The 27283-nt window shown below is 44.1% G+C and overlaps 1 protein-coding gene across 6 annotated transcripts in view; it reads left to right on the top strand.

Moving 5' to 3' along the window:
* LOC308473210 (calpain-14-like) overlaps window positions 1-15654 on the top strand; it is a 53051-nt gene extending 37397 nt beyond the window's left edge. For 3 of the 6 annotated variants that reach the window (XM_080998518.1, XM_080998520.1, XM_080998519.1), the window contains 7 exons: window positions 263-320; window positions 4498-4562; window positions 7833-7901; window positions 9394-9472; window positions 12232-12348; window positions 12800-12855; window positions 13800-15654. In XM_080998518.1, coding sequence (XP_080854644.1) covers window positions 263-320; window positions 4498-4562; window positions 7833-7901; window positions 9394-9472; window positions 12232-12348; window positions 12800-12855; window positions 13800-13826 — 471 coding nt within the window. In that variant the 3' untranslated portion in view covers window positions 13827-15654. Of the gene's footprint in view, window positions 1-262; window positions 321-4497; window positions 4563-7832; window positions 7902-9220; window positions 9473-10531; window positions 10990-12231; window positions 12349-12799; window positions 12856-13799 lie in introns of those variants that run through there. The other 3 variants (XR_013983972.1, XR_013983973.1, XM_080998521.1) reach the window with 3 other exon arrangements.
* Window positions 15655-27283: the final 11629 nt, after the last annotated feature.

The following is a 27283-nucleotide window of genomic DNA, read 5'->3' as shown; positions in this document are numbered from 1 at the left end:
AATAAAGCCGGTTGCAAGGTTCACATGCAGGTAGAGATTCCTATGATAAGCTTTTAAATATGAACATCCCTCTCTGATGACCATAGGCACTGCTGATATCTTATGAAAATGCCTTGACTTTCACAGCTGATTTGTGACTGCAGCTTCAAAACTCAGTTTTCTATGTGATACCTCCATTAAAAATTATGGTCTTTTGAATGCGTAGAACTTGAAATATGCAAAGCTTGAGTTTTTCTAGAATATCTTGTCTCTCTTGCTTTAGTATCCTGAGATTAATGCAATGCAGCTGCTGAGGATTTTGAACAATGTGGCTTGGACGAGTAAGTATGATCTGGACTGCGGAATGCAGCATCACGTATGTACACGGACCCAAGTGCAGAATAGCAGTGAGGGTTTTCATTATGTAGCTCAGTCTCCACAAGAGATGGGTACATTTCTCATTAGGCTCTGCAGATGGTATCGTGTCAACCTCTATTAATTGTGTTTAAATGATAACATTTTCATACTCTTAATTATAGCAACTCTACCACTTTTACTTTCTGGGGCTTGGGAATAAAAGTGAAAGAAGTCTTTGCTCTCATGTTCTGCTGGTGTGCTCCCATAATAATAATAATAATAATAATAATAATAATAATAATAATAATAATTTATTATTTATACCCCGCCCATCTGGCTGGGTTTCCCCAGTCACTCTAGGTTGCTCTGAACAGAATATTAAAAACATGATAAAACATCAAACATTTAAAACTTCCCTAAACAGGGCAGCTTTCAGATGTCTCCCAAAAGTCAGATGTTGTTTATTTCCTTGACATCTGATGGGAGGGCGTTCCACAGGGTGGGCACCACTACTGAGAAGGCCCTCTGCCTGGTTCCCCATAACCTCACTTCTCACAGTGAGGGAACCACCAGAAAGCCCTCGGCGCTGGACCTTAGTGTCCGGGTTGAACGATGGTGGTGGAGATGCTCCTTCAGGTATACTGGGCCAAGGCCGTTTAGGGCTTTAAAGGTCAGCACCAACACTTGTAGTAATCCGGTGGGCCACCAAACCCCAAGATGTAGCAATGGCAGCCAATGTGGAAGAAGAGTGCTGTGGTGCTCAGGTCCTGTCTGCGGGCTTCTCACAGGCAACTAGTTACTCTCTGTGAGAACAAGATGTTGTACCGTTGCATCGGCGATGTGATCCATCAGGAGCCTAGGACCAGGGGCAGGCTTTTAGGGTTGTGCCCTTAGGCATACTCCTAAGGGAAATTCCAGAAACAGAATATCACATCTGGCTGAGGATGCAGCAGTGACGGGGGGGGGGGGGCAGGGGGAGAAGGAGATGCAACAGAGAAAGTGACTTTCTCCAAGCTATACATCACAGAAGAGGTGGCATTGCAGGACTGGAAGCCAAATGCTAGTAGCTAGAAGAGAGTGAAACAGACATCAAGAACGCAGCAGTTGAGGGAGTTGGAGGGGCATCGCCACCCTCCTGCTGGTGGTGATATGATTGCTGGGGTGGGCATGGGGCAAGGCACTGGTGAGGTTGTGGTTCTGCCCTGCCAATCCCAATGGACACCAGCCTGCACTCGTTATAATTATTGTAGTTCCCTTACGGTTGTATCAAAGAACTTTGAAAGCAGGCATATCCTTAGGCAATGAATTATCATGCTCTCCGTTAAGGAAGGAGGCTGCAGCTACAGTATGATTCAGGGTACTGATCATCAGAGCCCTTCAAGACACACCCCTGTGACTTTGGTCTTGAGCCTGGGGCACAGCTTGAATTCCCAAGCTGTGAGAGCAGAGAACCATCTTCAGCCCCCCCAAATTCTCCATTAACAGAGCCATCCTTTCTTACTATTTAGCCTTTCCCCTTTGATGTCTTCTTGTGTCATAATTCCTCTGGCGTTCCTCTTCTCCAGGGTGTTCCCTATGGCAATTTCTCCTTCCATTACCAATGCTTTCTTTTTTTACTTATTTATAAAATTCCTTTCCTGCTCTTCATCAAATATGATCTCAGGTTGGCAACAAGTTCAAATATAATGAAAATGGAACCACAAAATGCAATTGAAACAAAAACAAATGAACAGGTATAGTTCCAGGAAAAAACAAAACTTAGCTGCATTATTTTTGTTGAATGCGTTTCCAAAAATAGTATATACTATGCATTGCTCGTTGTTACCATTTCTTTTCACTATTCCTATCTCTGCCCAGCTCCTTCCCCCACCCAGTCCTGCTTTCCCACCATGGGAAACCTTCTTGGCTGACTCCCTCTCAGTTCAAGATACTGCAAACAAACCAACAAACTGGCCCCTCCCATCATATTTTTTTTAGGGAGGCTTTTGGTTCTGTAGTATATTTCAATTTCTTTATTGTTCACTCTTTCCTGTGAATGTTTGTGCCATTCATATTTTATTGAGCGTACCCTAAAAACATGGGGCAGACCAATCCTAGTGAGGACTGCCAAGGTGTGGAGGGGCACATCCTGTGCTCTACCCTTGCCCTGCTGCTGCAACATACTGTTTGGGTGACCCCCTGCTGGCTGTTGCCGGTGGGAACACCCCTGCCAAGAGTGTTTCCTCCGTAATAGTGGGGCCTCCATAACAGTGGAACCCTCTGTTGGTTGAGGTTAGCAGGTGGAGATGTGTACTGGATCCTAACCCCCACCAACAGCATGAATAGAGGTTGGCGACTGCAGACTTAGGTTAAGAAAAGGTAAAGGGACACCTGACAGTTAAGTCCAGTTGTGAACGACTCTGGGGTTGCGGCGCTCACCTCGCTTTACTGGCCGAGGGAGCCGGCGTTTGTCCGCAGACAGTTTTTCCAGGTCATGTAGCCAGCATGACTAAGCCGCTTCTGGCAAAACCAGAGCAGCGCACGGAAACACCGTTTACCTTTCCACCGGAGTGGTACCTATTTATCTACTTGCACTTTTGAACTGCTATGTTGGCAGGACAGAGCAATGGGAGCTCACCCCCTCGCAGGGATTCGAACCGCCGACCTTCTGATCGGCTAGCCCTAGGCTCAGTGGTTTAGACCACAGCACCACCCGCGTCCCTTAGACTTAGGTTAGCATCCCATAAAAATATTGAGCATTGTGAATAGCTTAAGGGCAGCCTGATTCCTTATATCCCTAGCCAATCACTGAGCTCTTGGGGGGAGTCTTTGTTGATGGTCCCCGTATGGCTAAGATGCACGTCTCATATCTACTAGAAATCGTGCATTCAGTGTTGCAGGACCAAACCTGCAGAACTCCACCCCAACTGAGATTAGACCGGCACCCTCCTTGTTGAACTTGAGGTGCATGGCAAATACCAGCAGGCATTTTGTGTTTGATTCCATGATGCATTTTTGTATTGCTTGGTTTATTACATGGTTTATTTTGATGTACGCCGCTTAGAAATGCTAACTATTAAGCACTATGTAAATGCCTCTCAATAAGTGAAAGGCAGATATGGGTTCCAAGAAAGCCCAGTTCTATTTTTCCTCCGGGCTGTTCTACCTCCAGATAGACACAGCTTATAGACCGAGCATAGCCAATAAACAAGGTAGACGATTCCTAATTTATAAATGGATAAGATCTGAAACTGTTGACGCTAATGAGATAAAAGCTCTTGTGGCACAGGTTCAGAGTAAACAGAAAGCAAAACAGAACCTTTCTCTCTATTCAGGGTTTTGGCTTCTTTTAGGACTGAGAGTGAGATGGCTATTTTATCTGTGCTCGAGTATCTTTCCAAAGTAACCCATCAGGCACCGGGAAATCTATAAGGAAACTAACCAGGCTGTGCTGCTCATCTTTTATTCTTCATAGGCAATCAATTTTAAGGCTTTCATTTCCAAACTTTACAGTGCATGATTCATATTTAATAAACAGGGCTATAATGAGATTAAAACATTGTCGGTTTCTGTAGAGAAGGGATCGGTGAGTTATGAGCCTGTTGCCTGCTCCATGGAAGTCTGCAGGCAATCTATAATCATGATTTGCAACAAGATTAGACTCCCTTTCTGTTCCATTTCTTGTCATTCGCTTATCGCTAACCGAGGCTCGGCTCTGTGTTTTTAACTCGTCTATCTGTTCGGTCTCCTAAGAGAGGCAGAGGACACAAAACTTGTCAGATTTATCCCTGGTTGTCGTCTATTGCTGCTAGTCGAGCTACACAAGGGACAAATCAAGCAGAAAAAGGCAAAGACAGACTTCTCCCAAGGTCAATCAGACACAACCGCCTGTGCACATTTCCTTGGGATTGCATGTCATTGAAACTGGCGGACTTGAGCCATGCCCAAATACAAAGGTGTAGGCTGGTTTCTGTTCTTTCTGACATCTTCTGTAATAGTCTGTACCAGAACCTTTGTGCCTGTCTCTCCTGTTGAAGGCAGTTGCATGTGAGCATGCTGGCGATGAGCTCTGTTCCAAAGAGGGCTACCATTACCCCTTGGGACCTGGATATTATTCTCCTGCTTGTGGATTTGCTTTGTCTTCCTATTCTCATTCAATTATACCTTTTTTCCCCTTTCCAGAGCTTCAGAACCATGGCCCGAGATTTAGCCTGGATGCCTGCCGGGGTATATTGGCCCTCTTAGATGTATCCTGTCTTCTTGGTTTATTTTATTGTATTTTTTTCAGTGTATATCTTTATTGATTTAAAATAAATACATTTATGGGGAAACAGACAAACAAACAGACAGACAGACAGACAGATGTACAGTCAAACAAACAAACAATAGAAAATCAGACAACCACAATATTAGAAACAACAAAATTAATATAACTAACATCCTTTATACTCCGGATACTGAAAGCAATTATAAAACTTATAAAGAAAATAATTAAAAATGACTTCCAATTCATCTCACTGTACTTTATCAATTACCTTATACCGCACAGTTACATATTTCTTATATACAGTGGTGCCTCGCAAGACGAAATTAATTCGTTCCGCAAGTCTCTTCGTCTTGCGAGTTTTTCGTCTTGCGATGCACGGTTTCCCATAGGAATGCATTGAAAATCAATTAATGCGTTCCTAGGGAAACCGCCTTCAGACCAGGTCCGGGGACAGTCTGTCCCCGGACCTCTTCTGAAGGCTGGGGGGGGGGGACAAGGGCTTTTCTTCCCACCCCCAGCATTTTAAAAAACCCCGGGACAGCGGAGGACTTCTCCGCTGTCCGGGCGATCTTAAAATGCTGGCGGGCGGCATTTTAAAATCGCCCCGGACAGCGGAGGACTTCTCCGCTGTCCGGGGCGATTTAAAAGCCCCTGGGAAGGCAGGCAGGGGGGACAAAGACTTTCGCCCCCCGCCCGCCTTCAGAAGGTGTTCCCGCCCCCCGCCCCGCTTCGGAGCAGCGTTCCGAAGCGGGGCGGCTGGGGCAGGTGTTCCCGCCCCCCGCCCCGCTTCGGAACAGCTGGGGCAGGTGTTCCCGCCCCCCCGCCCCGCTTCGGAACAGCTGGGGCAGGTGTTCCCGCCCCCCGCCCCGCTTCGGAAGAGCGTTCCGAAGTGGGGCGGCTGGGGCAGGTGTTCCTGCCCCCCGCCCCGCTTCGGAGCACCGGGAGAAGCGATCTCCCCGCAGCCCCTTGCTTCAAAAGAGGTCCGGGGGCAGCGGGGAAGAAGCGCTGCGCTTCCCGCTGCCCCCGGACCTCTTTTGAAGCAAGGGGCTGCGGGGAGATCGCTTCTCCCCGCAAACCCTTTCTTCAAAAGAGGTCCGGGGGCAGCGCGAAGCGCTTCCCGCTGTCCCCGGACCTCTTTTGAAGCAAGGGGCTGCGGGGAGATCGCTTCTCCCCGCAGCCCCTTGCTTCAAAAGAGGTCGGGGGCAGCGCGAAGCGCTTCCCGCTGTCCCCGGACCTGGGGCTGCGGGGAGAAGATCGCTTCTCCCCGCCGCCCCTTGCTTCAAAAGAGAAGACCCGCTGTCCCCGGGGCAAGCTTCGTTTTGCGAAGCAAGCCCATAGGGAAATTCGTCTTGCGAGGCAACTCCAAAACGAAAAAACCTTTCGTTTTGCGAGTTTTTCGTCTCGCGAGGCGTTCGTCTTGCGGGGTACCACTGTAGTTTCTTTTACCCTCCCTACGACCTTATATTTATACAATACAAGGAACAGTCTAATTCTGCCAAGATGTTTCCTTTTATACCATAGTTTTTTAAGTATTCTTTAAAGATTCTCCAATCCTTATAGACTTTTTGTTTTGGTTAGCCTCTTATCCTTCTTGTCATCTTCTTGGTTTAACTGTAGCTGTGCTTTGGTGTTTGCCTGAACACACAAATATCTATCTGTGGATGAGGGGCAGGGGGCAGCTGACACGTTCCAGTGCCTGTTGCCCCACCTGCTCAATCCTTGACCCTTCCCATATTGAGCTGTGAATGTCTGCAGGAAGCTTTTACCTGTTTTTAGTTGAACAAGACTGGGGACCCTGACAAAGCGGGAGTGGGGGGAAATCTTGCAAGATGTTCCAGTCCTGTTCAAACAAAAATGGCCTGTGGACCTTCCATGCTCAATACGGGAAGGTTAGGGACCGAGAAACAGGGTGAATTAAAGGGTGATGTCATGGATAGATAGGGTTTGCATGCCCTATGCCCCTGTTTTAGTCCACAGGAATAACCCACACATTAATACCTGGTTCTGTCGGGCAGATAGCAAAATAATTGGCCAATGTTTCACCACCGAAGAAGGGGGTTGCTTTCTTTTGACAGTTTCCAAATATGGAATAGTTACATATTCAACTCCTTTGAATTGTAGGGAGGTAGAGAAATGGGAAGGAGAAAGGCAGAGTCCATAGGGCTTTCTGGGAGATCTCCCATCCAGGTGCTGAGCAAACTCAGACCAGCATAGCGTCAGTGGGATTGCTGGATCATGTCTCTCTGGACCAGACCCTGAGACGAGGGAGTGACTGTCTCCTTGCTCCTGAGCAGTAGTGCCTGAGTTTTTGACATTTGTTTTACTCTTCCCACCTTGTCCCTTGTCCCTGTTTATTAGAATGTAGGCCTGCAGGTAGGGTGTCTTGTTTTAATTTCATGTAAGCCGCTCTGGGAGCCTTTTTGGCTGAACAGCAAGGTACAAATGCTTTAAAATGAATGAATGAATGAATGAATGAATGGTGGATGGTGAGTTGTTATAGTCTGGGTGGTTTTGCTCACCTGGCTTCCTCACACCATTGCCTGCTATTGCCCCTGAGTCTCATTCCCATTTCCTCCTATTGAACATCCTATTGAACATTCCCATTTCCTCCTATTAAAGCTACAGACCTTGGAAAGATTGGTAGCCTAGGAATGGGGTAAGGAGAGAAGGTAAGACTCCTCCTGAGATCTCCAAAGCATGCCAGGCAACCCGGCTGAGACCTTAGGAAGGATGTCTGGTGGAGGCCAGAATGTCTCTCTTTGTAACCAAGGCTACAATCCCAACCCTGGGAGTAAATCCCATTGTACTCAACAGAACTTACTTCTGAATAGACACAGTTAGAATTGTGCTGAAAGTTGCTCTTATAAAGGCTAAATCTGAGTAAACAGTGTATGTGCTTGTTTTAACTCTCATGCATACACAGTCCATAGTTTGCTTTGTGCTGTCTTTGAAGTTAATGAGAAAATGATCATTGATTTTAGGAAAAGGAAGAGTAGCCCCTGGGGCAAGGTTCAAAGACCTCTTGAAATCAATAACGTAGCTTTGACTTTGGTTGCATTAGGCGCTAGGTCACATTTTTAGTGGAAGTACAAAAATCGAGAAATTCCCCCAGTGGCTTCTCTACTTTTAATCCAAAGTCTTTGACTTTGCTGCTCTCAGGTTGGTCTAATCAGAACTTTTCCAGGTTCGCTCATTCTCCCCCAGCAACAAACTTCATTTGAATATTGTACACCTTGACCACACAATTCAGTTTAATAACACTGGCACCTTGAGCATTCAAGAATTCAGATGCCTATGGAAGAAGCTGCTTCAGTACCAGGTAAAGAAGTGTGTGTGTGTGTGTGTGTGTGTGTGTCAATATGACAGTTGAGTGGGTGGAGATTCCATGTATAAGAACCTCATTACTTTCTCACCATTTTTTGAAGCTCCTCTAGTACTGGAGTTGAGAGGGAGGCAATAGGGGCAATTGCCTCCTTCCTCTCCCAGTTCTACTACTGGTGCTGGCATAGGGAGGAGGGGTGGGGGGAAAGGGCAGGTATCACTACCACTCTGAGAAGGCTGAGCCACCCCCTCTTTAAAATACCAGGGTGGCACCAGGTGGAAACCATACTGTGCAGATAGGCATTGTGACCTGCCTCCTCAGCCTCAAAGCTGTGCTTTTTCTGGAGATCCCTGGAGTCCTATAATTCCCAGTGGTGGAAAAGGAATTTCCTATAGGTGAGCAGGCAAGGATGCTGTGTGTGTCCCCACCAGGCTTCTACTAAGTCACAAGCAACTAATAAAGGTTAAGCTTAACCTGGCATCAGGTTCTTCCCAACCCAACCACTTTTTTACTGTTTTAAAAATACTTCCTAACAGGGTGTGGACAGAATTCTACCCTGGCTGCCAGAGGTTTTTGTGGCATGCAGAAAAAAGGTTTTTTTAAAAAGAGCTGCTGTCAAGCAGGCAACATTTGGGGGGAGGGAGAGAAAGAGAGAGAAAAGGAAGGAAAGAACCCACTGCTAGCCACCACAGCCAGCTTAAGCACCTTCTCCCCCTGCTCAGATCTTTCATGCAACAGTCCTGCTCACACGCCAGAAAAAAAAGCAACATAGAACCACCACCCCATTTGCCACCTGCAGATGGGAGTGGCAAAGTTAGGAGTGCCATTTTGAAGTTCAAAGCTAGCCCAAATATTTCAACAGGAAACTAAACCCTGCAGCCTACATAAATTAAGCAAACAGTCACAATCTTTCTTGTTGTGCATAATTTAGTCTATTGTTTTGCACTGTTTTATTCTGCTTCTTCTAGGCATGGGCAGGAACAGGGCAATGTTTTGGCCTCTGTCCTGCCTTGAAATTGCTCCCTCCCCATTGGGGGATGGGAAGCTAAAGGTGGGCTAGGAACTTGAGCTGCATCAAACCTGGACCAGATGCTTTGTCACTGAGCTATGACCTCCCCACCTCCCTCCCTCCCTCTCTCTCTCTCTCTCTCTCTCTCTCTCTCTCTCTCTCTCTCTCTGTGTAGTCCTGTTCTTAGCTTGTGTCCAGATGGGCAGAAAGGTAGCCAGACAGACACAGAGAGGCAGATCTATTTCCGATGGTCCTATCAATTCTCCATCTGCAGCAAAATGGATAACTCTGTTGTTTTGCTTTTCAGGTTAGGCCGTCTGCCAGCATTGTCTGCTTCCCTCAGGTGGCAACAGGACCTCTGCACCCTTTGCATTGAATGAAGAAAGGGGTGGCAGTGGTGCAGGCGTAGCCAGCTGAGGGGCAAATGGGTTGGTGTGCCCTGCTTACTTAGTTATCTTCCTCTTTAATTTTTTGTGACAGGCAGTTTTCCAGAAAAATGACATTCAGCAAACAGGAACCTTGGATCAAGTAGAGCTGCAAGCATCTGTGCAAGAATTAGGTGAGGAAAAAGGAAGAGTTTTGTTTTTGTAGCATTCAAGCTTGCAGACTTCCCCCATGCATTTGGGTGGCTTCTGTGAGCTAGTCTTGTGTTCTTTGGTCCTTATGGGATCCAGTCTGACTTTCTTCCAGAAAGAGCTGCAGGTTATAAAACAGAGATGAGGACCCTATGACTCTCCAAGTAGAGCTCCCATCATCTCCAGGCCCATGTGGCCAATGATCAAGGATGATGGGAGTTGAAGTCCAGTGACATCTAAGGGCACCACATTGGCCCTTTCCCCTGCTGTAAGATACGCTGGGCATGTGCTGAAGCCTCCTGTGCTGGACTGATGCTGTGATATAGATTACATAGCCTTCCTAGGTCAGTGATGGAGAACCTGTGGTCCTCCAGATCTTGTTGGGCTTGCATCTCCCAACAGCCCCAGCCAGCATCCCAATGGCGATGGAAGCTGTAGTCCAACAACATCCTCTAAAGGCAAATTTGAGCAAGTAAACATTTGAGCAAGAAACACAGTTTTCAGCATTGTCCCATCATCAGGTTATCTGTTTGGTTGCAAGTTGCTCTGAGTTGCCTAGGGCAAGATAATGTGGCTAGCAGTTTTAATAAATAATAATTATCCATGATAAGGGCTTGGAATCCACCTCTTTCTACCAGCTTCACTCATGGGATTCCCATTTATCCATAGAGTGGTGTCCTAATTAATCTGATGTCCCACTACTCACATTTGCTATGTGTCAGTCAAGTACAGTGGTACCTCAGGTTAAGTACTTAATTCGTTCCAGAGGTCCCTTCTTAACCTGAAACTGTTCTCAACCTGAAACACCACTTTAGCTAATGGGGCCTCCTGCTGCCACCACACCGCAGGAGCATGATTTCGGTTGTCATCCTGAAGCAAAGTTCTTAACCCGAGGTACTATTTCTGGGTTAGCGGAGTCTGTAACCTGAAGCATATGTTACCTGAAGTGTATGTAACCCGAGGTACCACGGTAGTTAGTATATAACCCAATGCAAGCAGCACAGATCTGTTTTGCCAGATCTCTGAATCGTCACACATTTTAGATCAGACCAGATAAACTGCACGCTCAAAGAACACAGTAGCAGATTCATTAACCTACACTGTTTTTGGAAATGTAAGTTGTTTGTCCCACTAGATTTTTCTAGAAATGAGCTGAATTGAATCTGAGGATTAATTTTCAGCCACAAACTTTTGGCTCTTCAATAATTACGCTTGATTAAAAAATGGCTGTAAGGTAAATGGTGGCAAGGTGCGGGGAAAGCAGCTTTTTTAAATGAGATTAGTACAGTTCACAGTGACACTGGAGCTGGAGCATAATTAACTTAATTTAGCTTGAATCTAACATATAGAAAGCACTATAAAAGTTACACTTCAAAACTGTATATGAAAAGAAATGAAATTAGAATTCATTACAATTCACTTGCCACACCGTATGACAACAATAAGCCAATCATCACCGGAAGCATAATGCAATTAAAAATACAGCATTTTGAACATCAAATTAACAAACTTTGTGTGATTAAATTAAGAAATGCATTATTAATTGATTTGGTGCGCTTCCGTCGCATATTCCATTGCTCTTCATGTAACAGATGCTTAAATCCCAGTGATTCTCAGCGCTTTACTTTCATGTGCTTCATGGCAGTAATTTCCTAATTGATGGCATGCAAATTTCTGTGTGGTTCTGGGGAAGGGAGGGATGGCTTCCTAACTGAAGAATAGTTGTCTTCCAGCATCATCACTGCCACCCTTTCCACTGTCTTCATATGTAAGGCCAGTGTAGTTAGTTTCAGCCTATGACCGGCAAGAACCAGGTTAAAATCCCCACTCAGCCACAAAACTTATTGGGTGATTCTGGCCTGTCGCTATATTTTAGCCTTTCCTACCCCACTGAGTTGTTTTAAGGGATTCAAGATGGAATAATATCAATGTAGTAAATAATATAACTAGGACCATCCACAATCGAGTCCAACTTTCTGCCCATGGCAATGCCTGGGTTCTGTCAGGGTGCTGTCAGCAGTTCCTGGCTGGTTGCCCAGGAAAGTATAAAGACAAGGGAAAGTTTCTTACTGTCCTTTTTTATTTCAATCTTTACAGAGAGAGGTTGTAGAACCAGCCTCTTGGATAATGGCCTTGTCCCGAGTAAATCTCCACCCCTCGTCTCTCCCACTTCCTCATTTGTCATTCTCATTGTTTCTTCTACGGGTGCTGCTACGTGCCCTCTGTCTTTGGGCTCTTTGCTCTCCCACTTTTAAGGCTTGCCAGGTTCTGGGAGATGGAGGGTTGGGAACACTTTCTAATAACAACGTGTCAGCCGGGTGTTGTTCTGGCTCTCCCATGATTTCCCAGCTTTTGCCCTCATCTGCCTCTGAGCTGCTATCTCCCTCAAATGCCTGTGTAAATCTGTACTGTTTTCCTCCTCCTCCTCCGTGGAAGGGTCAGGATGGGGAGAGGCGGTCTCCACCTTCCTCCTCTGCCGAGTCCCTGACAGATTCACACCCCTCTGATTAAAAGCATGGTGTTTTTGTAGCCGTAAGAATGAATGAGCAGTTTAGCCACAATAGGTGCTAAATGTCCAGCAGCTTTCTCACCAAATGGGAGTTAAGTGTTCTGCACTGGGGGGGGAAAGGTGGATAAAATTAAATACATGAAAAGCAGTCCAGAACTGTTTGCACTGTGATTGCATGTGGAAATCTGAGCATTAAGCCTAAATGTCTTTGGGTTTTTTTTTATCTTACTAAAGGAATCTCCCTCAGCAATGAACTCTGCAAGCTGCTGGCCATGCGATATGGAAACCCTGGTCTGAACATCACCTTTGAGAGCTTTGCCTGCTTCATGCTGCGTGTGGAACTCATGATGGGTGAGGAGGCAGATGACTATTTCTCTCATGTGGGACTCCAAGCAAAATTGGGTTTCAGTCGCAAGTCCTCTGTCTGTAACATAATGACTGTCTTTGGACATTAAGGAGAGAGCAACACCGTGCATTTAAAGCACATTCAACACACCTTCAAAGCACATGACTTTCCCCAAAGAATCCTGGGATTTTTAGTTTCTTAAGGGTGCTGGGAATTGTAGCTTGGTGAAGGGGAAACCACAGTTCCCATTATTATTTGGTGGAAAACATGCACTTTAAATGTGCTTTAAATGGATGGTGCGGATCTGCCTAAGATAAACGATAGCTTACTAGAATGAGCCCAGGTGAGCCATGGGCTCCCACACTTCCTCTATTCTTCTCAAGCATGGCTATAAGTAGCAGATTATCCTTTCCTGAGAATCATCATATCAGTATCCCTCATTTCTTCCTTTTGCAGAGGCCTTTCACAATACGAGTAAAGATGGCAAAGGAATATATCTTCAAGAGTCCGAGGTAAGGACACACACCTTATTTTCTAGCTGTAGCACAGTGCCAGCTGTTATGGAAAACAGGTTCTTCTTTTTAATATCCCAATGAATGGAGCACCTCTTGGTTGTATAACTCTCAAATGATTGCAGTGATTGACAGGACAATGAAACCCTTGGGTCAAGAGCTCTTCCAGGAGCTTGGCTTCCTAGGTTCATCTCTGGGGATGGAGGATATTATAAAGCAAACCAACTTAGCTCCAGAACTTCCAAGTAAACCAGAAAGCAGTTAATAAGTGGATTGCATACTTCTCTGAATTTTGCAGTGTGCTAAAATATATCTGTTACATGAAAAATGCAAAACAACAACAACAACCCCAAACTACCCTTCCTATTTTAGGGGGAAATTTGTACAAAATGCATATTTTAGGTTCAATTTAAATGCAGAGTTCTTTTTGTTTATTTCTTATAAAAATCTGCAATGAATGGAACAAACTTATTTTTGAAAATGTACAAAACCGTTGGAACAGAAATAAGTTGATTCATTCGATCTAGAGACAGAGTTACTGAATGGTTGAGCTCAGAAGGGACTACACTGACTACTGTGAACTATACCAGGCACGCCATATCTGGGAATGATAGCAAAGTCTGGGCCACAAGAACAGAGCTGCTCCTGCCACACAGGTCTTCCTGAAGTTGGCTGGGTTGGTGGCAGAATTATCATAAGAGGAGGCTTTGATGGAGATGCCCTTCTTCCTTGCTGATGGCAGCGGTGGTTCTGCCTATCTTGGTCTTGATGGACCAATAGATAGATCTGCCCTAGGGGTGCCCACCTCCATGGACCAGGTCATGTGAAGGAACCAATAGCAATGACTAGGTCAGGTATAACAGGAGACCATTTCATAGGCTAGCCCCTAGTGCAGTAGAGCAGGATAAAACCATTTTAATGCATTTCTCCTTGGTATTCGGCAGTGGATGATGATGACTCTCTATTCATGAAGTAAAGCAAAGGAGAAGAGTTGAGCCAAGCTACCTGGCCCCTTCACAAGGACAGAAGTGACATCCTTTTATCTGTATACGGGGGACATTTTGAGTCCAGCTTTATGACTCTTGTGCAATTTGGAAGAGCTTCATTCACTGGGAGCAGCTCCACTGATGTCTCTTGGGACTGCTTGTGGGTGCAGCATGGGCAATGGCCAGAAATCATAAGGTCATGCTTCTAGCATACTGACTGAGGCTTCTTTAAAAAGCGCTTCCTTTAGAAGAAGAAGGAAAAAACCTGAGTTACTGATCAAGCACCTGGGTGACAATGAAGACTGTGGCGTTAAGTCATGCGTCATTTCAATTCGTTGAAGAGTATCTGCTGTTAAACCAGGATGGAATAGTTATATGGCTGCAGCGAGGAACAGTGAGCAAGTGAACAAATACGAAGTGGCCTAAAGGGCCTTGCAGCAGCTCATTTCCAAAATGCGCTTGCCTGAGTTGTAAGATTGGCTGTGGAGGCACTGCTCACCATCTCATTGTGGCAGCTCAGACAGGCAGTTACAAGAAACAGGGCCTTTTCAGTAGTGGCCCCAAAACTTTGGAATACCTGGTAGAGATCTCCCTGGGCTCTTTATAAGTGTCTTTTTAGGTATCTGTTTCAACAAGCTTTGAATATCTGATTAATCTCACGGGCTGCTACTTTTAAAATGATATGGTTATTGTTGCTAAAACACTGTTTTCGGGTTGTTGTTTTTTAAAATGAATTTTTGTTATATTTATAATTTTGCTTATTCTTGTATTTATTATTTTGTAAGCCATTTTGAGAGCTTGTAATAGAAAAGTTTGGATAAAAATGAAGAACATTTATACTGACAGTCCTTCGGATTGTCTGCAAAGGTTAGGGTTCACATGTCCTTTTAGGTCATTATGGAGTGCCTTCTCCAGGCATCCCACAATGCCTCATCCTCCCTTTGTTTCCAAGCTTGGCTTTGAACATTGGGCAGCACTCCCCAAATTACTTTCTTCTCCATTTGCATTTCCATTTGGGGCTGGAGTAAGTAGCTGGCCTACTTACTCCAGCCCCAGTACCGTGTATTTATTTATTGCTGTTTTTAATTACTCATTGTAAGTTTATCGGAAAGGGTAGGATAATGAAAACAGGCATGCAAGAATCTGTGCAGTCCTTTGGGATTTGGCAGAGATGGTCACAAGAACTTTAGTTTGCCCCTTTCTGTTGCTTCCTGACGAGCAAACCACTGTTATCCTATATTTTTCAGCTGAGGTCAGTGATAAAATTGCTGTTCAGTTGCCACTGCCTGCACATGTTGCTTTCAGAGCAGAATCAGGGCCTAAACTTTAATAGCCAAGAAAACCCATGACTATGAAAGAGGAAAAGAGGCTAAAATGCAGCTCTTAGTGGCTTCATTGGGTTTGGGATTTCACGCTGCAAAACTTTTATTATTATTATAATAAAAAATACAGTTTGTAATGTATTGCACAGGTTATGAAGGAAGCTATGAGATAGCTCAATGAGACTCTTAACATGGGTTTGAGCCCCACATTGGGCAAAAGATTCTTGCATTGCAGGGGGTTGGACTAGATGACCCTCATGGTCCCTTCCATCTCTACAATTTATATGAGTCTCTGATTGCATGGAAATGGATATAGCCAAGTACATATGTTCCATTGTGCTCCAATCATTTTATGTATCTGATTTTTGTACATGCTTGTGCATTGACTCCTTTTAACACAACTACGTGTAATTGCAGCATTATTGTGTGACGATTCATGCACCCCGAAGAATCCTCTGCTGATTATTCAGTAAAGTTTTTTATAATGCTAAGTAGCACTGAGATGTGTGAAAAGAGGTCTTTGTGAACTCATTGTATGCCTTAACTCATACAATGCAAACTCTGTTCTGTGGATCGCAAGGAAAGTGTTCTTGCCATGGTGCTTTCCTTGACATTTTTGAAAATTTTATGTATCTAGCAGAGAAATGCTTCCAGGATTCTGAAGATATGACTCCTGTTTTCCTTGTGCCTGGTGGGAAACAACACACAATCTATCTTGGGGGGGGGGGGATGCATTATATTGAGAGGTACTTCTACACCATCACACTTTTCACTGGGTGCATTAGCAGAAAGAATTACAAGGACATCACTGTGTAGCTGGTAAGCTGGATGAGAAGTCTTTCATGGAGACAGAAGAACAATGTGGAAAACAGAGCATACAACACAATGAATAGAGAAGGTAGGTCGATATGGCAATTAATAATATAGAAATCAGGAGTAATTCAAGAATCTAGCCCCCAAGTTCTCAGAATACAAAAGAGTTCACCTTGTATGTATAATACATCTGGAAGCATAATAAAATGCATGTAGAATTTGGAAGGCTCTTATATCCTTTTGCATGAGGTCGATTTTTCGGCAACTTCAGTGGTCTACAACTATTGAACTTATTTATTCAGATGTTCTTTGCATGGCCAGGAGTCAGGGATGATAGGAATCTAGCAACATCTAGAGGGCCACAGGTCCTAAAGTGCTGGTCTAGGACTTGGGAGAACAGAGTTCTATTCCCCATTCAGCTATGAAGCTCGCAGGTGACATTGGGCCAGGCATTGTCTCTCAGCTTAACCTGCCTCACAGAATGGTTGTGCTAAAATGGGGAAGAAGAAAGCCATGCACTTTATGCTCCTTGCTGGAAAGGGGGACGATCAATTAATAATAATAAAATGAATAAATTAAAAGTGGCTTTTTAGAAAACCCAGCTCTTCTCACTAGCGCTTATTCAGACAAGCTTCTGGACTGGGTCCTTTCGACAAATAGTGAGGATTGGGCCTATTACATCTACCTCCCTGAAGCTCAGCACCGGCACTCCACAGGGGTGCGTGCTAAGTCCATACCTGTATTCGTTGTATACATATGATTGCATTTCATCTGACCCATCTACTGCAATTATTAAGTTTGCTGATGACACCACCATAATGGGTTTAATTACAGGCGGAGATGAATCTGTGTACGGGGGAAGGTTCAAAAGGTATCCACATGGTGCTCAGAGAACAATCTGAACCTAAACATTGGCAAGACAAAGGAGATGGTGTTGGACTTTCGGAGGAAGAGAGGGGAGCTAGCCCCATTGTATATTGGGGGGGGGCTGTGTGCAGAGAGTCTCTTCCTTTAAATTCCTGGGAGTCCATCTTAATGAAGACCTTACTTGGAAGGTCAATACAGCCCAGGTAGTTAGGAAGGCCCAACAGAGACTTCATTTCCTTAGGGTTTTGTGAAAGAACAATGTTAGACAGCAACTGATGATTTCCTTCTATCGGTCCACGATAGAAAGTGTTCTCTCATACTGTATTACGGTGTGGTACGCTGGTTCGACAGCCATGGACAGAAAGTCCCTACAGAGGGTGGTGAAGACAGCACACGATATCATGGGCTGTCCCCTGAGTCCGCTAGATGTTATTGCAGGAGACCGTTGCCTCAGAAGAGCGAGGAACATTCTCAGGGATGACTCACACCCTGGCCAGCACCTTTTTAATCTCCTGCCCTCGGGCAGGAGATACAGAAGCATGATAAGCCACACCAAAAGGTTAAAGAATGAATTGATTTTAGAATGTATTTCAATTAACTGATTGTGATTTTATGTAAACTGTGTTATTTTTACTGTTGTTTCTTTTAAAAAAAAATATTTTATTAAGGATTTACTGTTGTTAGTCGCTCTGAGCCCGGCTTTGGCTGGGGAAAGCGGGATATAAATAAAATTTATTATTATTATTATTATTATTATTATTATTATTACTAAGAACAGTTTCTACCCATGGGCCGTGATGCTGCTGAATGGAAGACAGCAACATTGCAGCTGACATTCGGGATTGGTGGCCGTACGACAGCACACAGAGTGTAACAAGGACGGAGAGATGGGAGGGGGCTCATTTAATCTCACTTTAAACAAGTGGTACAGTGACAATAAAGTATTTCTATTAGAGATATCTGCCCCCGCCCTGCCAGATATGCCATGATTAGAGAAAGGCTGATTTTCCTAGCGAGTAGCTTTTTGCAGAATGAAATGCTAGAAAACGACGGGCTCCCTCCGCTTTGGCTTCCTGCTGCGTCTCACACTGGATTGCACCTGAAAAGGAACCTTGCCAAGCTTGAAGTTCAATTTATCAGCACAGTCAAGATTGATTTGTTACACCACCAATGCTGAGGAAATGAATGTCTCCATTCTATTCCCATCCAATCCCAGCAGATCTTTGTTTTCCTCAGGTCACCTGTGTAATGTAAGATGCTGACGTTCCTCAGATAAAGCAGGGAGCGGCGGCGGCGGAGGAGGAGGAGGAGGAGGGGGACTTCTGCAAAATACAAATTAACTGCCTGCATCCAGCAAATACATTACCAAAAATTAATGCTGGTTGGAATGTGAAGATACAACCTGTGCCTGGCAATGAGGCAACTGCAGCTGCATGATATGGGCGGGGGTGGGGTGGGGAGCAGAATATGGCAACTACTTTAAAGGGCAGTATTTGAATTAAAGCCAACATGAACATCTACATTTTGGCATTTTGTTCACAAAGGCCTTTGACCCTTGTCATCTGGTTTGTTATCATGAGTCTGTATAAAGAGTCTGCTCTTAGTTCAGCTGGCTGTTTTCAAAATCAGATTTTTTAATATTATTGATATTGTCATTTGACTGTTGCTATGTTTTGAGATATCTAATACTGTCGTTAGCTACCTATTTATTTATTTAGGTGATTTATAGACTGCATTTTTGGCAAAAACCATTGCCAAAAGGGCACGTTCAGATGTGGAGAAAATTGCATTCATTTTCCTGATTTTAATTTCAGTGCTTTTGCCACATTTTCTACTTTTACTTTCATGCTACAATACCTGTTGTGGACTTGTGGCTTTTCAACCAGTACACCATCATGTTGCGCTAAATTTACTCCCATTGGTGAGGGTGTGGTGTGATACAGCAACACACGTCATTGCACACCATGGCTACTTCCTCACCTTTTCCACACATCCAGGCCTCTCTGTTCCCACATCATTCCCCCATGAAAACAGCAGGAAAGAACTGCATGCTGGTATACGGCCCCAATTCCCATCACTTAACTCCTGCGATTTTACAGGTTGCGAACGTTGCAAATGGATTCCCCACCCCCAACCCCCAGAATCAAATAATATGGAAATGAGTGCTAAATAAGCACCATATTCCACTAGTTTTCCAGAAGTGGCTTTTACATGGTGTAAAAGCTGAAATATATTGTGGAAGTTAGAGAAATGGGGAAATGCAGTAAACTGCTGTGTGAATGCAGCTAAAGAATAATAAAGTATTACAAGTCATAATCAAAATACAGTGGTACCTCAGGTTAAGAATGTTCCGGAGGTCTGTTCTTAACCTGAAACTGTTCTTAACCTGAGGTACCACTTTAGCTAATGAGGCCTCCCACTGCTGCTGCATTGCCGCCAGAGCACGATTTCTGTTCTCATCCTGAAGCAAAGTTCTTAACCCAAGGTACTATTTCTGGGTTAGCGGAGTCTGTAACCTGAAGCATTTGTAACCTGAAGCATCTGTAACCCGAGGTACCACTGTACTTTAGGAAGGTCCACCATTCGAAACAGCACAATTAATAACTGAACTATATCACCCTGAACAAAGAGCAGAAGGTGTAAGGTGGCAGAGCATCAGTCTGAAGCCCTTGAGAGTCACTGCCAATCGATGTAGACAATACTAAGCCAGATAGACCAATGGCCTGACTCAGTATAAGGCAGCTTCCTTTGTTGCTATGGGTTTGTGCCGGACATTTAAAATATCTAACCAATAAAGCATGCCAAACCTCTTTTTTTTGGGGGGGGGGGGGAATACTCCAGAGGGTTGGAGAACTCCTTTTTCCTGTGATGTTTCTAGATGACAACAGGCAGAGTCTCTTCTAAAGATCACTTCAGCTGATTTGTCCTGTTGTAGGGGACGGGGGTTGCTAGGTGTCTTGGTCCCAAGTGGTTTAGGACTTTATACATCAGCAGTAGAACCTTGAACTTGGCTTGGTAGAAATAAGCAGCCAGTGCTGATCTTTAAGCATATAAAGTAAAAAAATATAAATAAATAAAAGGTAAAGGACCCCTGGATGGCTAAGTCCAGTCAAAGGTGACGATGGGGTGCCGTGCTCATCTTGCTTTTTAGGCCAAGGGAGCCAGCATTTGTCCACAGACAGCTTTCTGGGTCATGTGGCCAGCATGACTAAACAGCTTCTGGTGCAACAAAACACTGTGACAGAAACCAGAGCACACAGAAAGGCCATTTACCTTCCTGTCGCAGTGGTACCTGTTTATCTACTTGCACTGGCATGCTTTCAAACTGCTAGGTTGGCAGGAGCTGGGACAGAGCAACGGGAGCTCACCCCATCACAAGGATTCAAACCACCAGCCTTCTGATCGGCAAGTCCAAGAGGCTCAGTGGTTCAGACCACAGCACCACCAGTGTTATGCGACATATAAAGTGCCATATATGCATGACTAGATGGCACCACTCAGTAGTCTACCTGCAGCATCCTAATTGCAGCTTCCAAACCAAGCACAACTGAAGCGAATGCATGGGTCACAACACCTTTGAGAATATACCTGCTTTTGGGGGGGCTATGTGTGGCAACATCAATTTTTAGCAGATCCCCATTTTCATCACCCACATTCAAGTTTCATTTAGAAACAAACTGGATGCCATAAGGGAAAAACCAAAGGTCTGACATCTTACCTGAAGAAATTGATGTGCATTAGATTCAGGACAAACAGGACATTTCATCCCACAATACAAGTTGGACAAGAAGAGGCTGTTGAAGGCACCATCGGAGAAGTGAGGTTGTGGGGGAAGCTGGGACTTCTATGTTCATTTTGGATCCATGTATTTTAAAGTGACAGGATGGAGCCCCATTTAAGAAGCAACCCAATTCCAAGGAATTTGAGAGATGTTTGGGATCATGGGTAGAATGGATTATTGTTGTTCATCCAGTGTGGAAGGATCCTTCACAGGAAGTAGCAATACACCTTAGTTCCTATTAGAAGCTTACAGCCTACGGCCAAGTCCATGTACACAGGGAGGGGGGGAAACAGCATGAATTCTGTACCAACATACCCAAATTCTATTAGAAGGAAATTCTGTCAGTATAAAGCATCATGCAGAAGTATTCTTATTTGCAAAATTTACTTGCTTCCAAAACTGAGGGAGAATCTATCCATTCCTCCATCCATTTGTAGGATCCTGAAATGCAGGAAGATAGAAACCTGTCAGGAAGTACAGTCTTTGCCATGGGAAAAGTACAGAGATCTGTCCAAGGTACTGAAGCCTCTGACCATTAATGTTTGCTCTTTCAATCCTGATCTAGACTCTGAGATGCCAAGAAACAACAGGGGTCCATCTTTTCTCAGTAGTCACAAGAATAGACACGTTAAAGAAAAAAAAATATAAATTATAAAAAGCAAATTTCATAAGCAACAGTGACACATTATGAATGCTAGCATGAATGTGCAGCCACCATTTTATCAGCTTTTGCTAATTAGGCATTTTCTGAGTGCTCTGAGTAGGCAAGGATGTGTTTCAGGAGACCTGACACCCTTTGAACAACTTTGAAATGCTGCTCTGAGTTCAATAAAGCTATTTCGTTTAATAGGAAGGGGTGAGGGGATTTAAAAAAAAAAGATGGGCAAATGATATAAGTGGTCAAGTAATTGTGCCCCAGTGGGTATTTATATGGCACTACAATTTTTCAGATTACATTTGCTGTAAAATACAGAAAAGCAAGTTATAAGGGCAACAAATATATTTAGAAGGTATGTCTCAGGGGTGCTTAACTCTTGCAAGCCTTAGGCAAATCAGAGAAGAGAAGCACTGAATACTGAAAATGAAGGAAAGTGATGGTGGGTGGGGAAAATGTGGTTGCAATCTATGGTTCCTGCAGAGGCATTCTTGGAACCCTATGACAGCACAGATTTCCCTTGCCAAAGCTGAAAAGAAAGCATCTTCGTGGAGGCATCTTCATTGCAGCTGTAGAAACTTCTGCCGGCATCCCTCCTCTGCCATTGATGTTGCAACAGTGCAAAGGACCAATGGGATTTAGCCTGTCCTGTTCCCCTGGGATGTGGTGGATGGGTGGAAATACATCAGCCCTGAAGCTGGCATACTTGTTTCCCCTCTTATTGGGATGGGGGGGATGGTAAAATCCAAGCAAAGTCAACAGAGGACCAGTACTAAAGGGAAAACATCCCCTCCTTCTGTCCTGGCAGCAAGAGCCCAGCAGTTTTGGATCTGGTAGTTTGTCGGTCTTCAATTCCTCCCTCCCCTTTGTTGGATTGCTCTTCTGATTTCCATTCTTGGTGACCATGCCACACAGTTCCATATTTGGGGGTTGTATTGAAAATGATGGCAGGTGCAATGGGTTGTGTTTGTCTAACACTGCTACTATTACTTTCAACAAGAAAGATAGAGAGCATGGAATCCTACACATGTCTACTTGTGGGAAAGTCCATTTGAGTTTACTAGGGCTTACTTCTAGGTAATTGGGTATAGGATTGCACACCTAATCAAGACTAAGGATCTGGAATGCACATTGAATATTCTGTCACTGGGTTATAATCAGAAAGCACATAGAAAGAGCAACAAATAACCTATACCCACAGAAGTATTGCTATTAAAAAATGATCTGCAGCAAAAAAGACTGTACTGTGAAGAAATTATAATTAATGACTTTCTGAGGCAATGGGAACCATTCATTACCTTCTTGAGCCAATGTGTGTGTTACCAACTAGTTTTTTTTAATGTTCTTTATTAAGTAATTTATTACACTTCTTTTTTTTTAAGTGCTGATATGAAAATCTAATCATTTCATTTTTCTCTCTCTTCCATAATTGTGATAGCCTATTAGGACTGCTAATAAATCTTAAAATTAAAAGATGAGATCATTGAGATGCTGGACGCTGCATCAGACACATAAAAGATGCAACCTTCACTAAAATCCTTCTGCGATGATTTTGCAGCTCAGCTGTTAAATTCAGCCCTCAGCTTTATGAGAACCTGCTTTTAGAAACTGACCCTTAAATCTACCCTCCCAAAATATTGAAGTCACCCACAGTAAAACAGAACAAGGCCTTCAACACCAGAGTTCCCTTTGCCTCAGTGGGGCTGTGAGGTAAGGAAGAAGACGCTTCCAGCATCTCATTAATTCTAGGACGGATAATAAGCATCTTCCCGAAAATAACTGTGGGAAAATGAGTTCTCTTTCCTTATATGCAGTTTTTGCAGTCGTTACCCAGAATTTGCTGTGGCTCTGAGTCTGAAATGTGGCAAAATTTACATGCTTGGTTTATTTTTCTTCTCACGTTGCTTGAAAAATGTAACTGCTTCATCTCTTTGAACTAGATAGCAGGTCATTAGCAAGCCTCTGGAAATTCACTGCCTGTCAGAACAGACAATACTGGAGTAGATGGGCAAAATAATCACTTGGTATTAAGCAGTTCCTGTATTCAGTGGTCTGTGTTTGCCTGAGCTAAGGATTCTGAGCCCCTGTGTTCTGCTTCAATACATGATATCCAATTGCAGAATATTTCAGGATTTGGGCCTCTGCCATTGGCCCTTAAACTCTGAGTTATGATCCACAGCTTGGAAGTTTAGACAGCCAATCACGTTGGGAGTGGGAGTGGCCCAGGCCTTCAGAAATGTATATAAGCAGTTGCTTTGCCCCTGTTGTCCAGTTCTGTTAGTTCAATAAAAGTTCTTGCTGTTATCACTGTGTCTTGCCTTGTGGGAACCCACCTACACTTCAGTTCCTATGAAGATATTCTATGAAGGGCAATGAAGGACCGTCAGAATCCTGGAATAGAAGCTGAAGGAGCTGGCTTTGTGTACCCTGGAGGAGAGAAGGTTGAGGGAAGGAGACACAGAGGATAGGCAAAGATTTGTTCCTAACAGGCCGGCCTCCATTGGCTCTAACACTCTTTGGCCCACCTGTGGTATGTAGCCAGTGAAGGTGGTAAAGGGGCTAGTTTAAACAACAACAACAACAACAACAACAACAACAACAACAACAACAACAACAAACAACAAACAACAACAACAACAACAACAAACAACAACAACAACAACCAGTTCTAAGCAGGCACAGAACCAGGAAATGGTGCTTGTATCCCATTAGACAAGATGGACCACTCTGTTCTACTTTGGGGAGTTTAAAAAACATCCTATGGATAAATTCATTGGAGATCATCTTTTGCAAGAGGGAAGCTACAAGGGAAGTTGGAGAGCTGCAGCTAGCATCAGAAGTGTAGAGCTTCTCCAAATGTCCATAATTAGCAATATGCAAATTGTGGAGACAATGGGCCAGTTTCCCCCCCTTTTCCTCCATCCATATACGCACAGCTTAATTAGAAAAAGGCATGCAGAGCACATTGAAGATGCGAGAGGCTGTCTCTGTGCTCTTACATATGGCTCACTTCTAGGTCTTTAGACAAGTCTTAATCTGTTTTTATAAACAAATAACACAGTCATTTACATGAATAGCCCACATTTCTAATGCAAATCATCCTCCCTAGTGCATCTCTGCAGAGAATAATATTCTGTGTAATTACCACACATATTTACCAAATACATTTGCCCAGAGTAGCTCGCAGTCCATAAAAATCTATGGCTAAGCAGGCCTATTAACAGAGCTTCAGGTCCTGTGACATCGCTGGACATGCCTTGGGGATTTATATGCTCTCCAGCAGGTGCTCTCCTTGTGGAACGCCCTCCCATCAAATGTCAAGGAGATAAAGAACTGCACATCTGAAGGGAGTCCTGTACCAGGCAGTTGTTAATGTTTGATGCTATATTATGTTTTTATGTGTGTTGGAAGCCTCTCAGAGTTGCTGGGGCAACCTAGCCAGATGGGCAGGGTAATCATCATCATCATCATCTTAGCCTAACCTACCTCACAAGGTTGTTGTGGAGATAAAATAGGGAGTGGGAAACCATGTATGTCACCTAGATCTCCCTAGAGGAAAGGTGTGGTATAAATCAAATAAATGAATACAGTGGTACCTCAGGTTACAGATGCTTCAGGTTACAGAAGCTTCAGGTTACAGACTCCTCTAACCCAGAAATAGTACCTCGGGTTAAGAACTTTGCTTCAGGATGAGAACAGAAATTGTGCGGTGGCGGTGCAGCAGCAGCAGGAGGCCCCATTAGCTAAAGTGGTACCTCGGGTTAAGAACAGTTTCAGATTAAGAACAGACCTCCAGAATGAATTAAGTTCTTAACCCGAGGTACCACTGTAATCCTCCAAGGCTGATATGACTTTAGGGAGTTGGGATGGACCTAAGGATTGAGAAGATGCTCCTGTGACATCCTTGGAGATGATGTCAGGCACTGTCCTTCCATACCTTGTAGTTTGAGCTTCTCCTCTTCCAAATAGCAGCTCCTTTGCTCATAGGAAGGCTATTTAAAACCATTTGTAATTTGGAAATTGCTACGGGAGCTTGAAACCCTTCTAGGTCTTACCATTCCTAATTATGTTCTCATCCATATGCATCACCCACCTGCATGCTCGTTCACTGCGAAGAGATCAGAAGCCCAGCTCCGTGGAGCGGTTTCTTCCACCGTGCTAGCTTGTAATGAAAACATGCAGGTGAAACTCACCACCTCCCCCTTCTGAACGGGATAATCTTCTTTGGCTGGAATGAACTTCGCTGATTTCTCCCAACACAATTAAGACAAATCCACCTGCTTTCTTCCTCACTCCCTGCCTGGATTGTTCCTAGCCAGAGGATTATTGCTTATTCAGTGGAAATTATTACCATGTCCTAATGGGCACGGCTAGAATCCCGATTGCCTCTTTTTACCTGTTTAGCTGGCATCTGTTGATCCGTCTGGTCTAGAGAAATCACCTGCAGGGGCTAGACAATTTGTACTATTTGGGATACGTCAGTGGAAAAAGGTTTGGGGCCATAAATGCCATTTTGTTGATGGGCTTTTAATGTACCCCACTCCATAAAGCCTGATCAAATCAATCCAGTTCACAAGAGTGTATTTCCTTAATTAATAAGAAAAGTAATATTCAGAGCCTCCTCCTCCTTGCTGAATTTTAAGGGGAAGCCATTTGTATATATGTGCTGCCGAAGCGAGCACAAGGGGAAGCCATTTGAAAAACTGCGAAATGCCCACAAAATCTCATTAATGCTGCCATCTTTACAGTGGAGATTCTTCCAGAAAACGATAAGTTTAATTTTCCATATTGGTTACTAAGATCATGACATTATGTTGAGCCTGAGATAGTGTATAACATTTTTGTTTCCAGCTAAGTAAAAAATCTTTCTCTTAAAAAATAATAATTCTCCTTTTAGATTAATATCTAATATTTTGTTTTAGCTTTACTAACCTTATATGCAGCTAATGGGCTGCAATCAATTACCAGCTTTTCTACAACTGTCAAGGATTGGAACTGATTAGATACTGAGAGCTCTTTAAACCCCTGGGTCTCTCTTTTCTTTTTAAACTTTATAACAGAGCAGGCTATATATATATAATAGTCAATATATCTCATTTCATCAGTGGACTGGGATGTCAGAATTACCATATCCAGAGACAGTGAACTTGTGAATACCTGATGTATCATCTTCAGGTCCTGTCAATGAGGTGTGCATAACTCAAGAGTAATTTACTACTGGGGATGTGCTATCGTCAATCTGATCAAAATGCTGGGGGAGATCTTGAGATGAAGAATGACATTGAGGAATCATTCCCAGAATGAAATGATGTAGTTATGGGTGACTTCAGCTACTCTCACATAGACTGGCTACATATGTGCTCCAGTTGTGACACAAGAGAGCCAGTATGGTGTAGTGGTTAAGAGCGGTAGACTCGTAATCTGGTGAACCGGGTTTGTGTCCCCGCTCCTCCACAAGCAGCTGCTGGGTGACCTTGGGCCAGTCACACTTCTTTGAAGTCTCAGCCCCACTCACCTCACAGAGTGTTTGTTGTGGGGGAGGAAGGGAAAGGAGAATGTTAGCTGCTTTGAGACTCCCTCAGGTAGTGATAAAGCGGGATATCAAATCCAAACTCCACAAGAGGTAAAAGAGATACAATAAAGTACTCGTTTACTCACTGCATACTTAAGGAAGTCATTCCTAAAGACAGAGGTGCCAACTTAAATAAAATATGGGGGGGGGACACAGGTAAGCCCTGCACTGCATAATCAGTCACACGACATGGTGCACACACTCCATGTTTTTTTGGGGGCAGCCGCCTCAAATATTTTATTGGGGACAGCAAAGGGACCTCAGCCCCTAGGAGTTGGCTCCTATGCCTGCATAAGGAAGTTGGCTACCAACTTGATGGCTTTAAGAGAGGATTAGACAGACCCATTGTCAGGGACCATGCTGCGGAGGGCTGCAAATTGGAAGAATGGTGGGAACCACCCCCTCCCCGTGATCCTGACCCTGAATCTTCCC

Source organism: Podarcis pityusensis, assembly GCF_964106645.2.
Source record: "Podarcis pityusensis genome assembly, chromosome: 3".
NCBI lineage: Eukaryota > Metazoa > Chordata > Lepidosauria > Squamata > Lacertidae > Podarcis > Podarcis pityusensis.
Note: the sequence above shows the minus strand (reverse complement) of the source record. Positions and strands in the feature narration are given on the sequence as shown.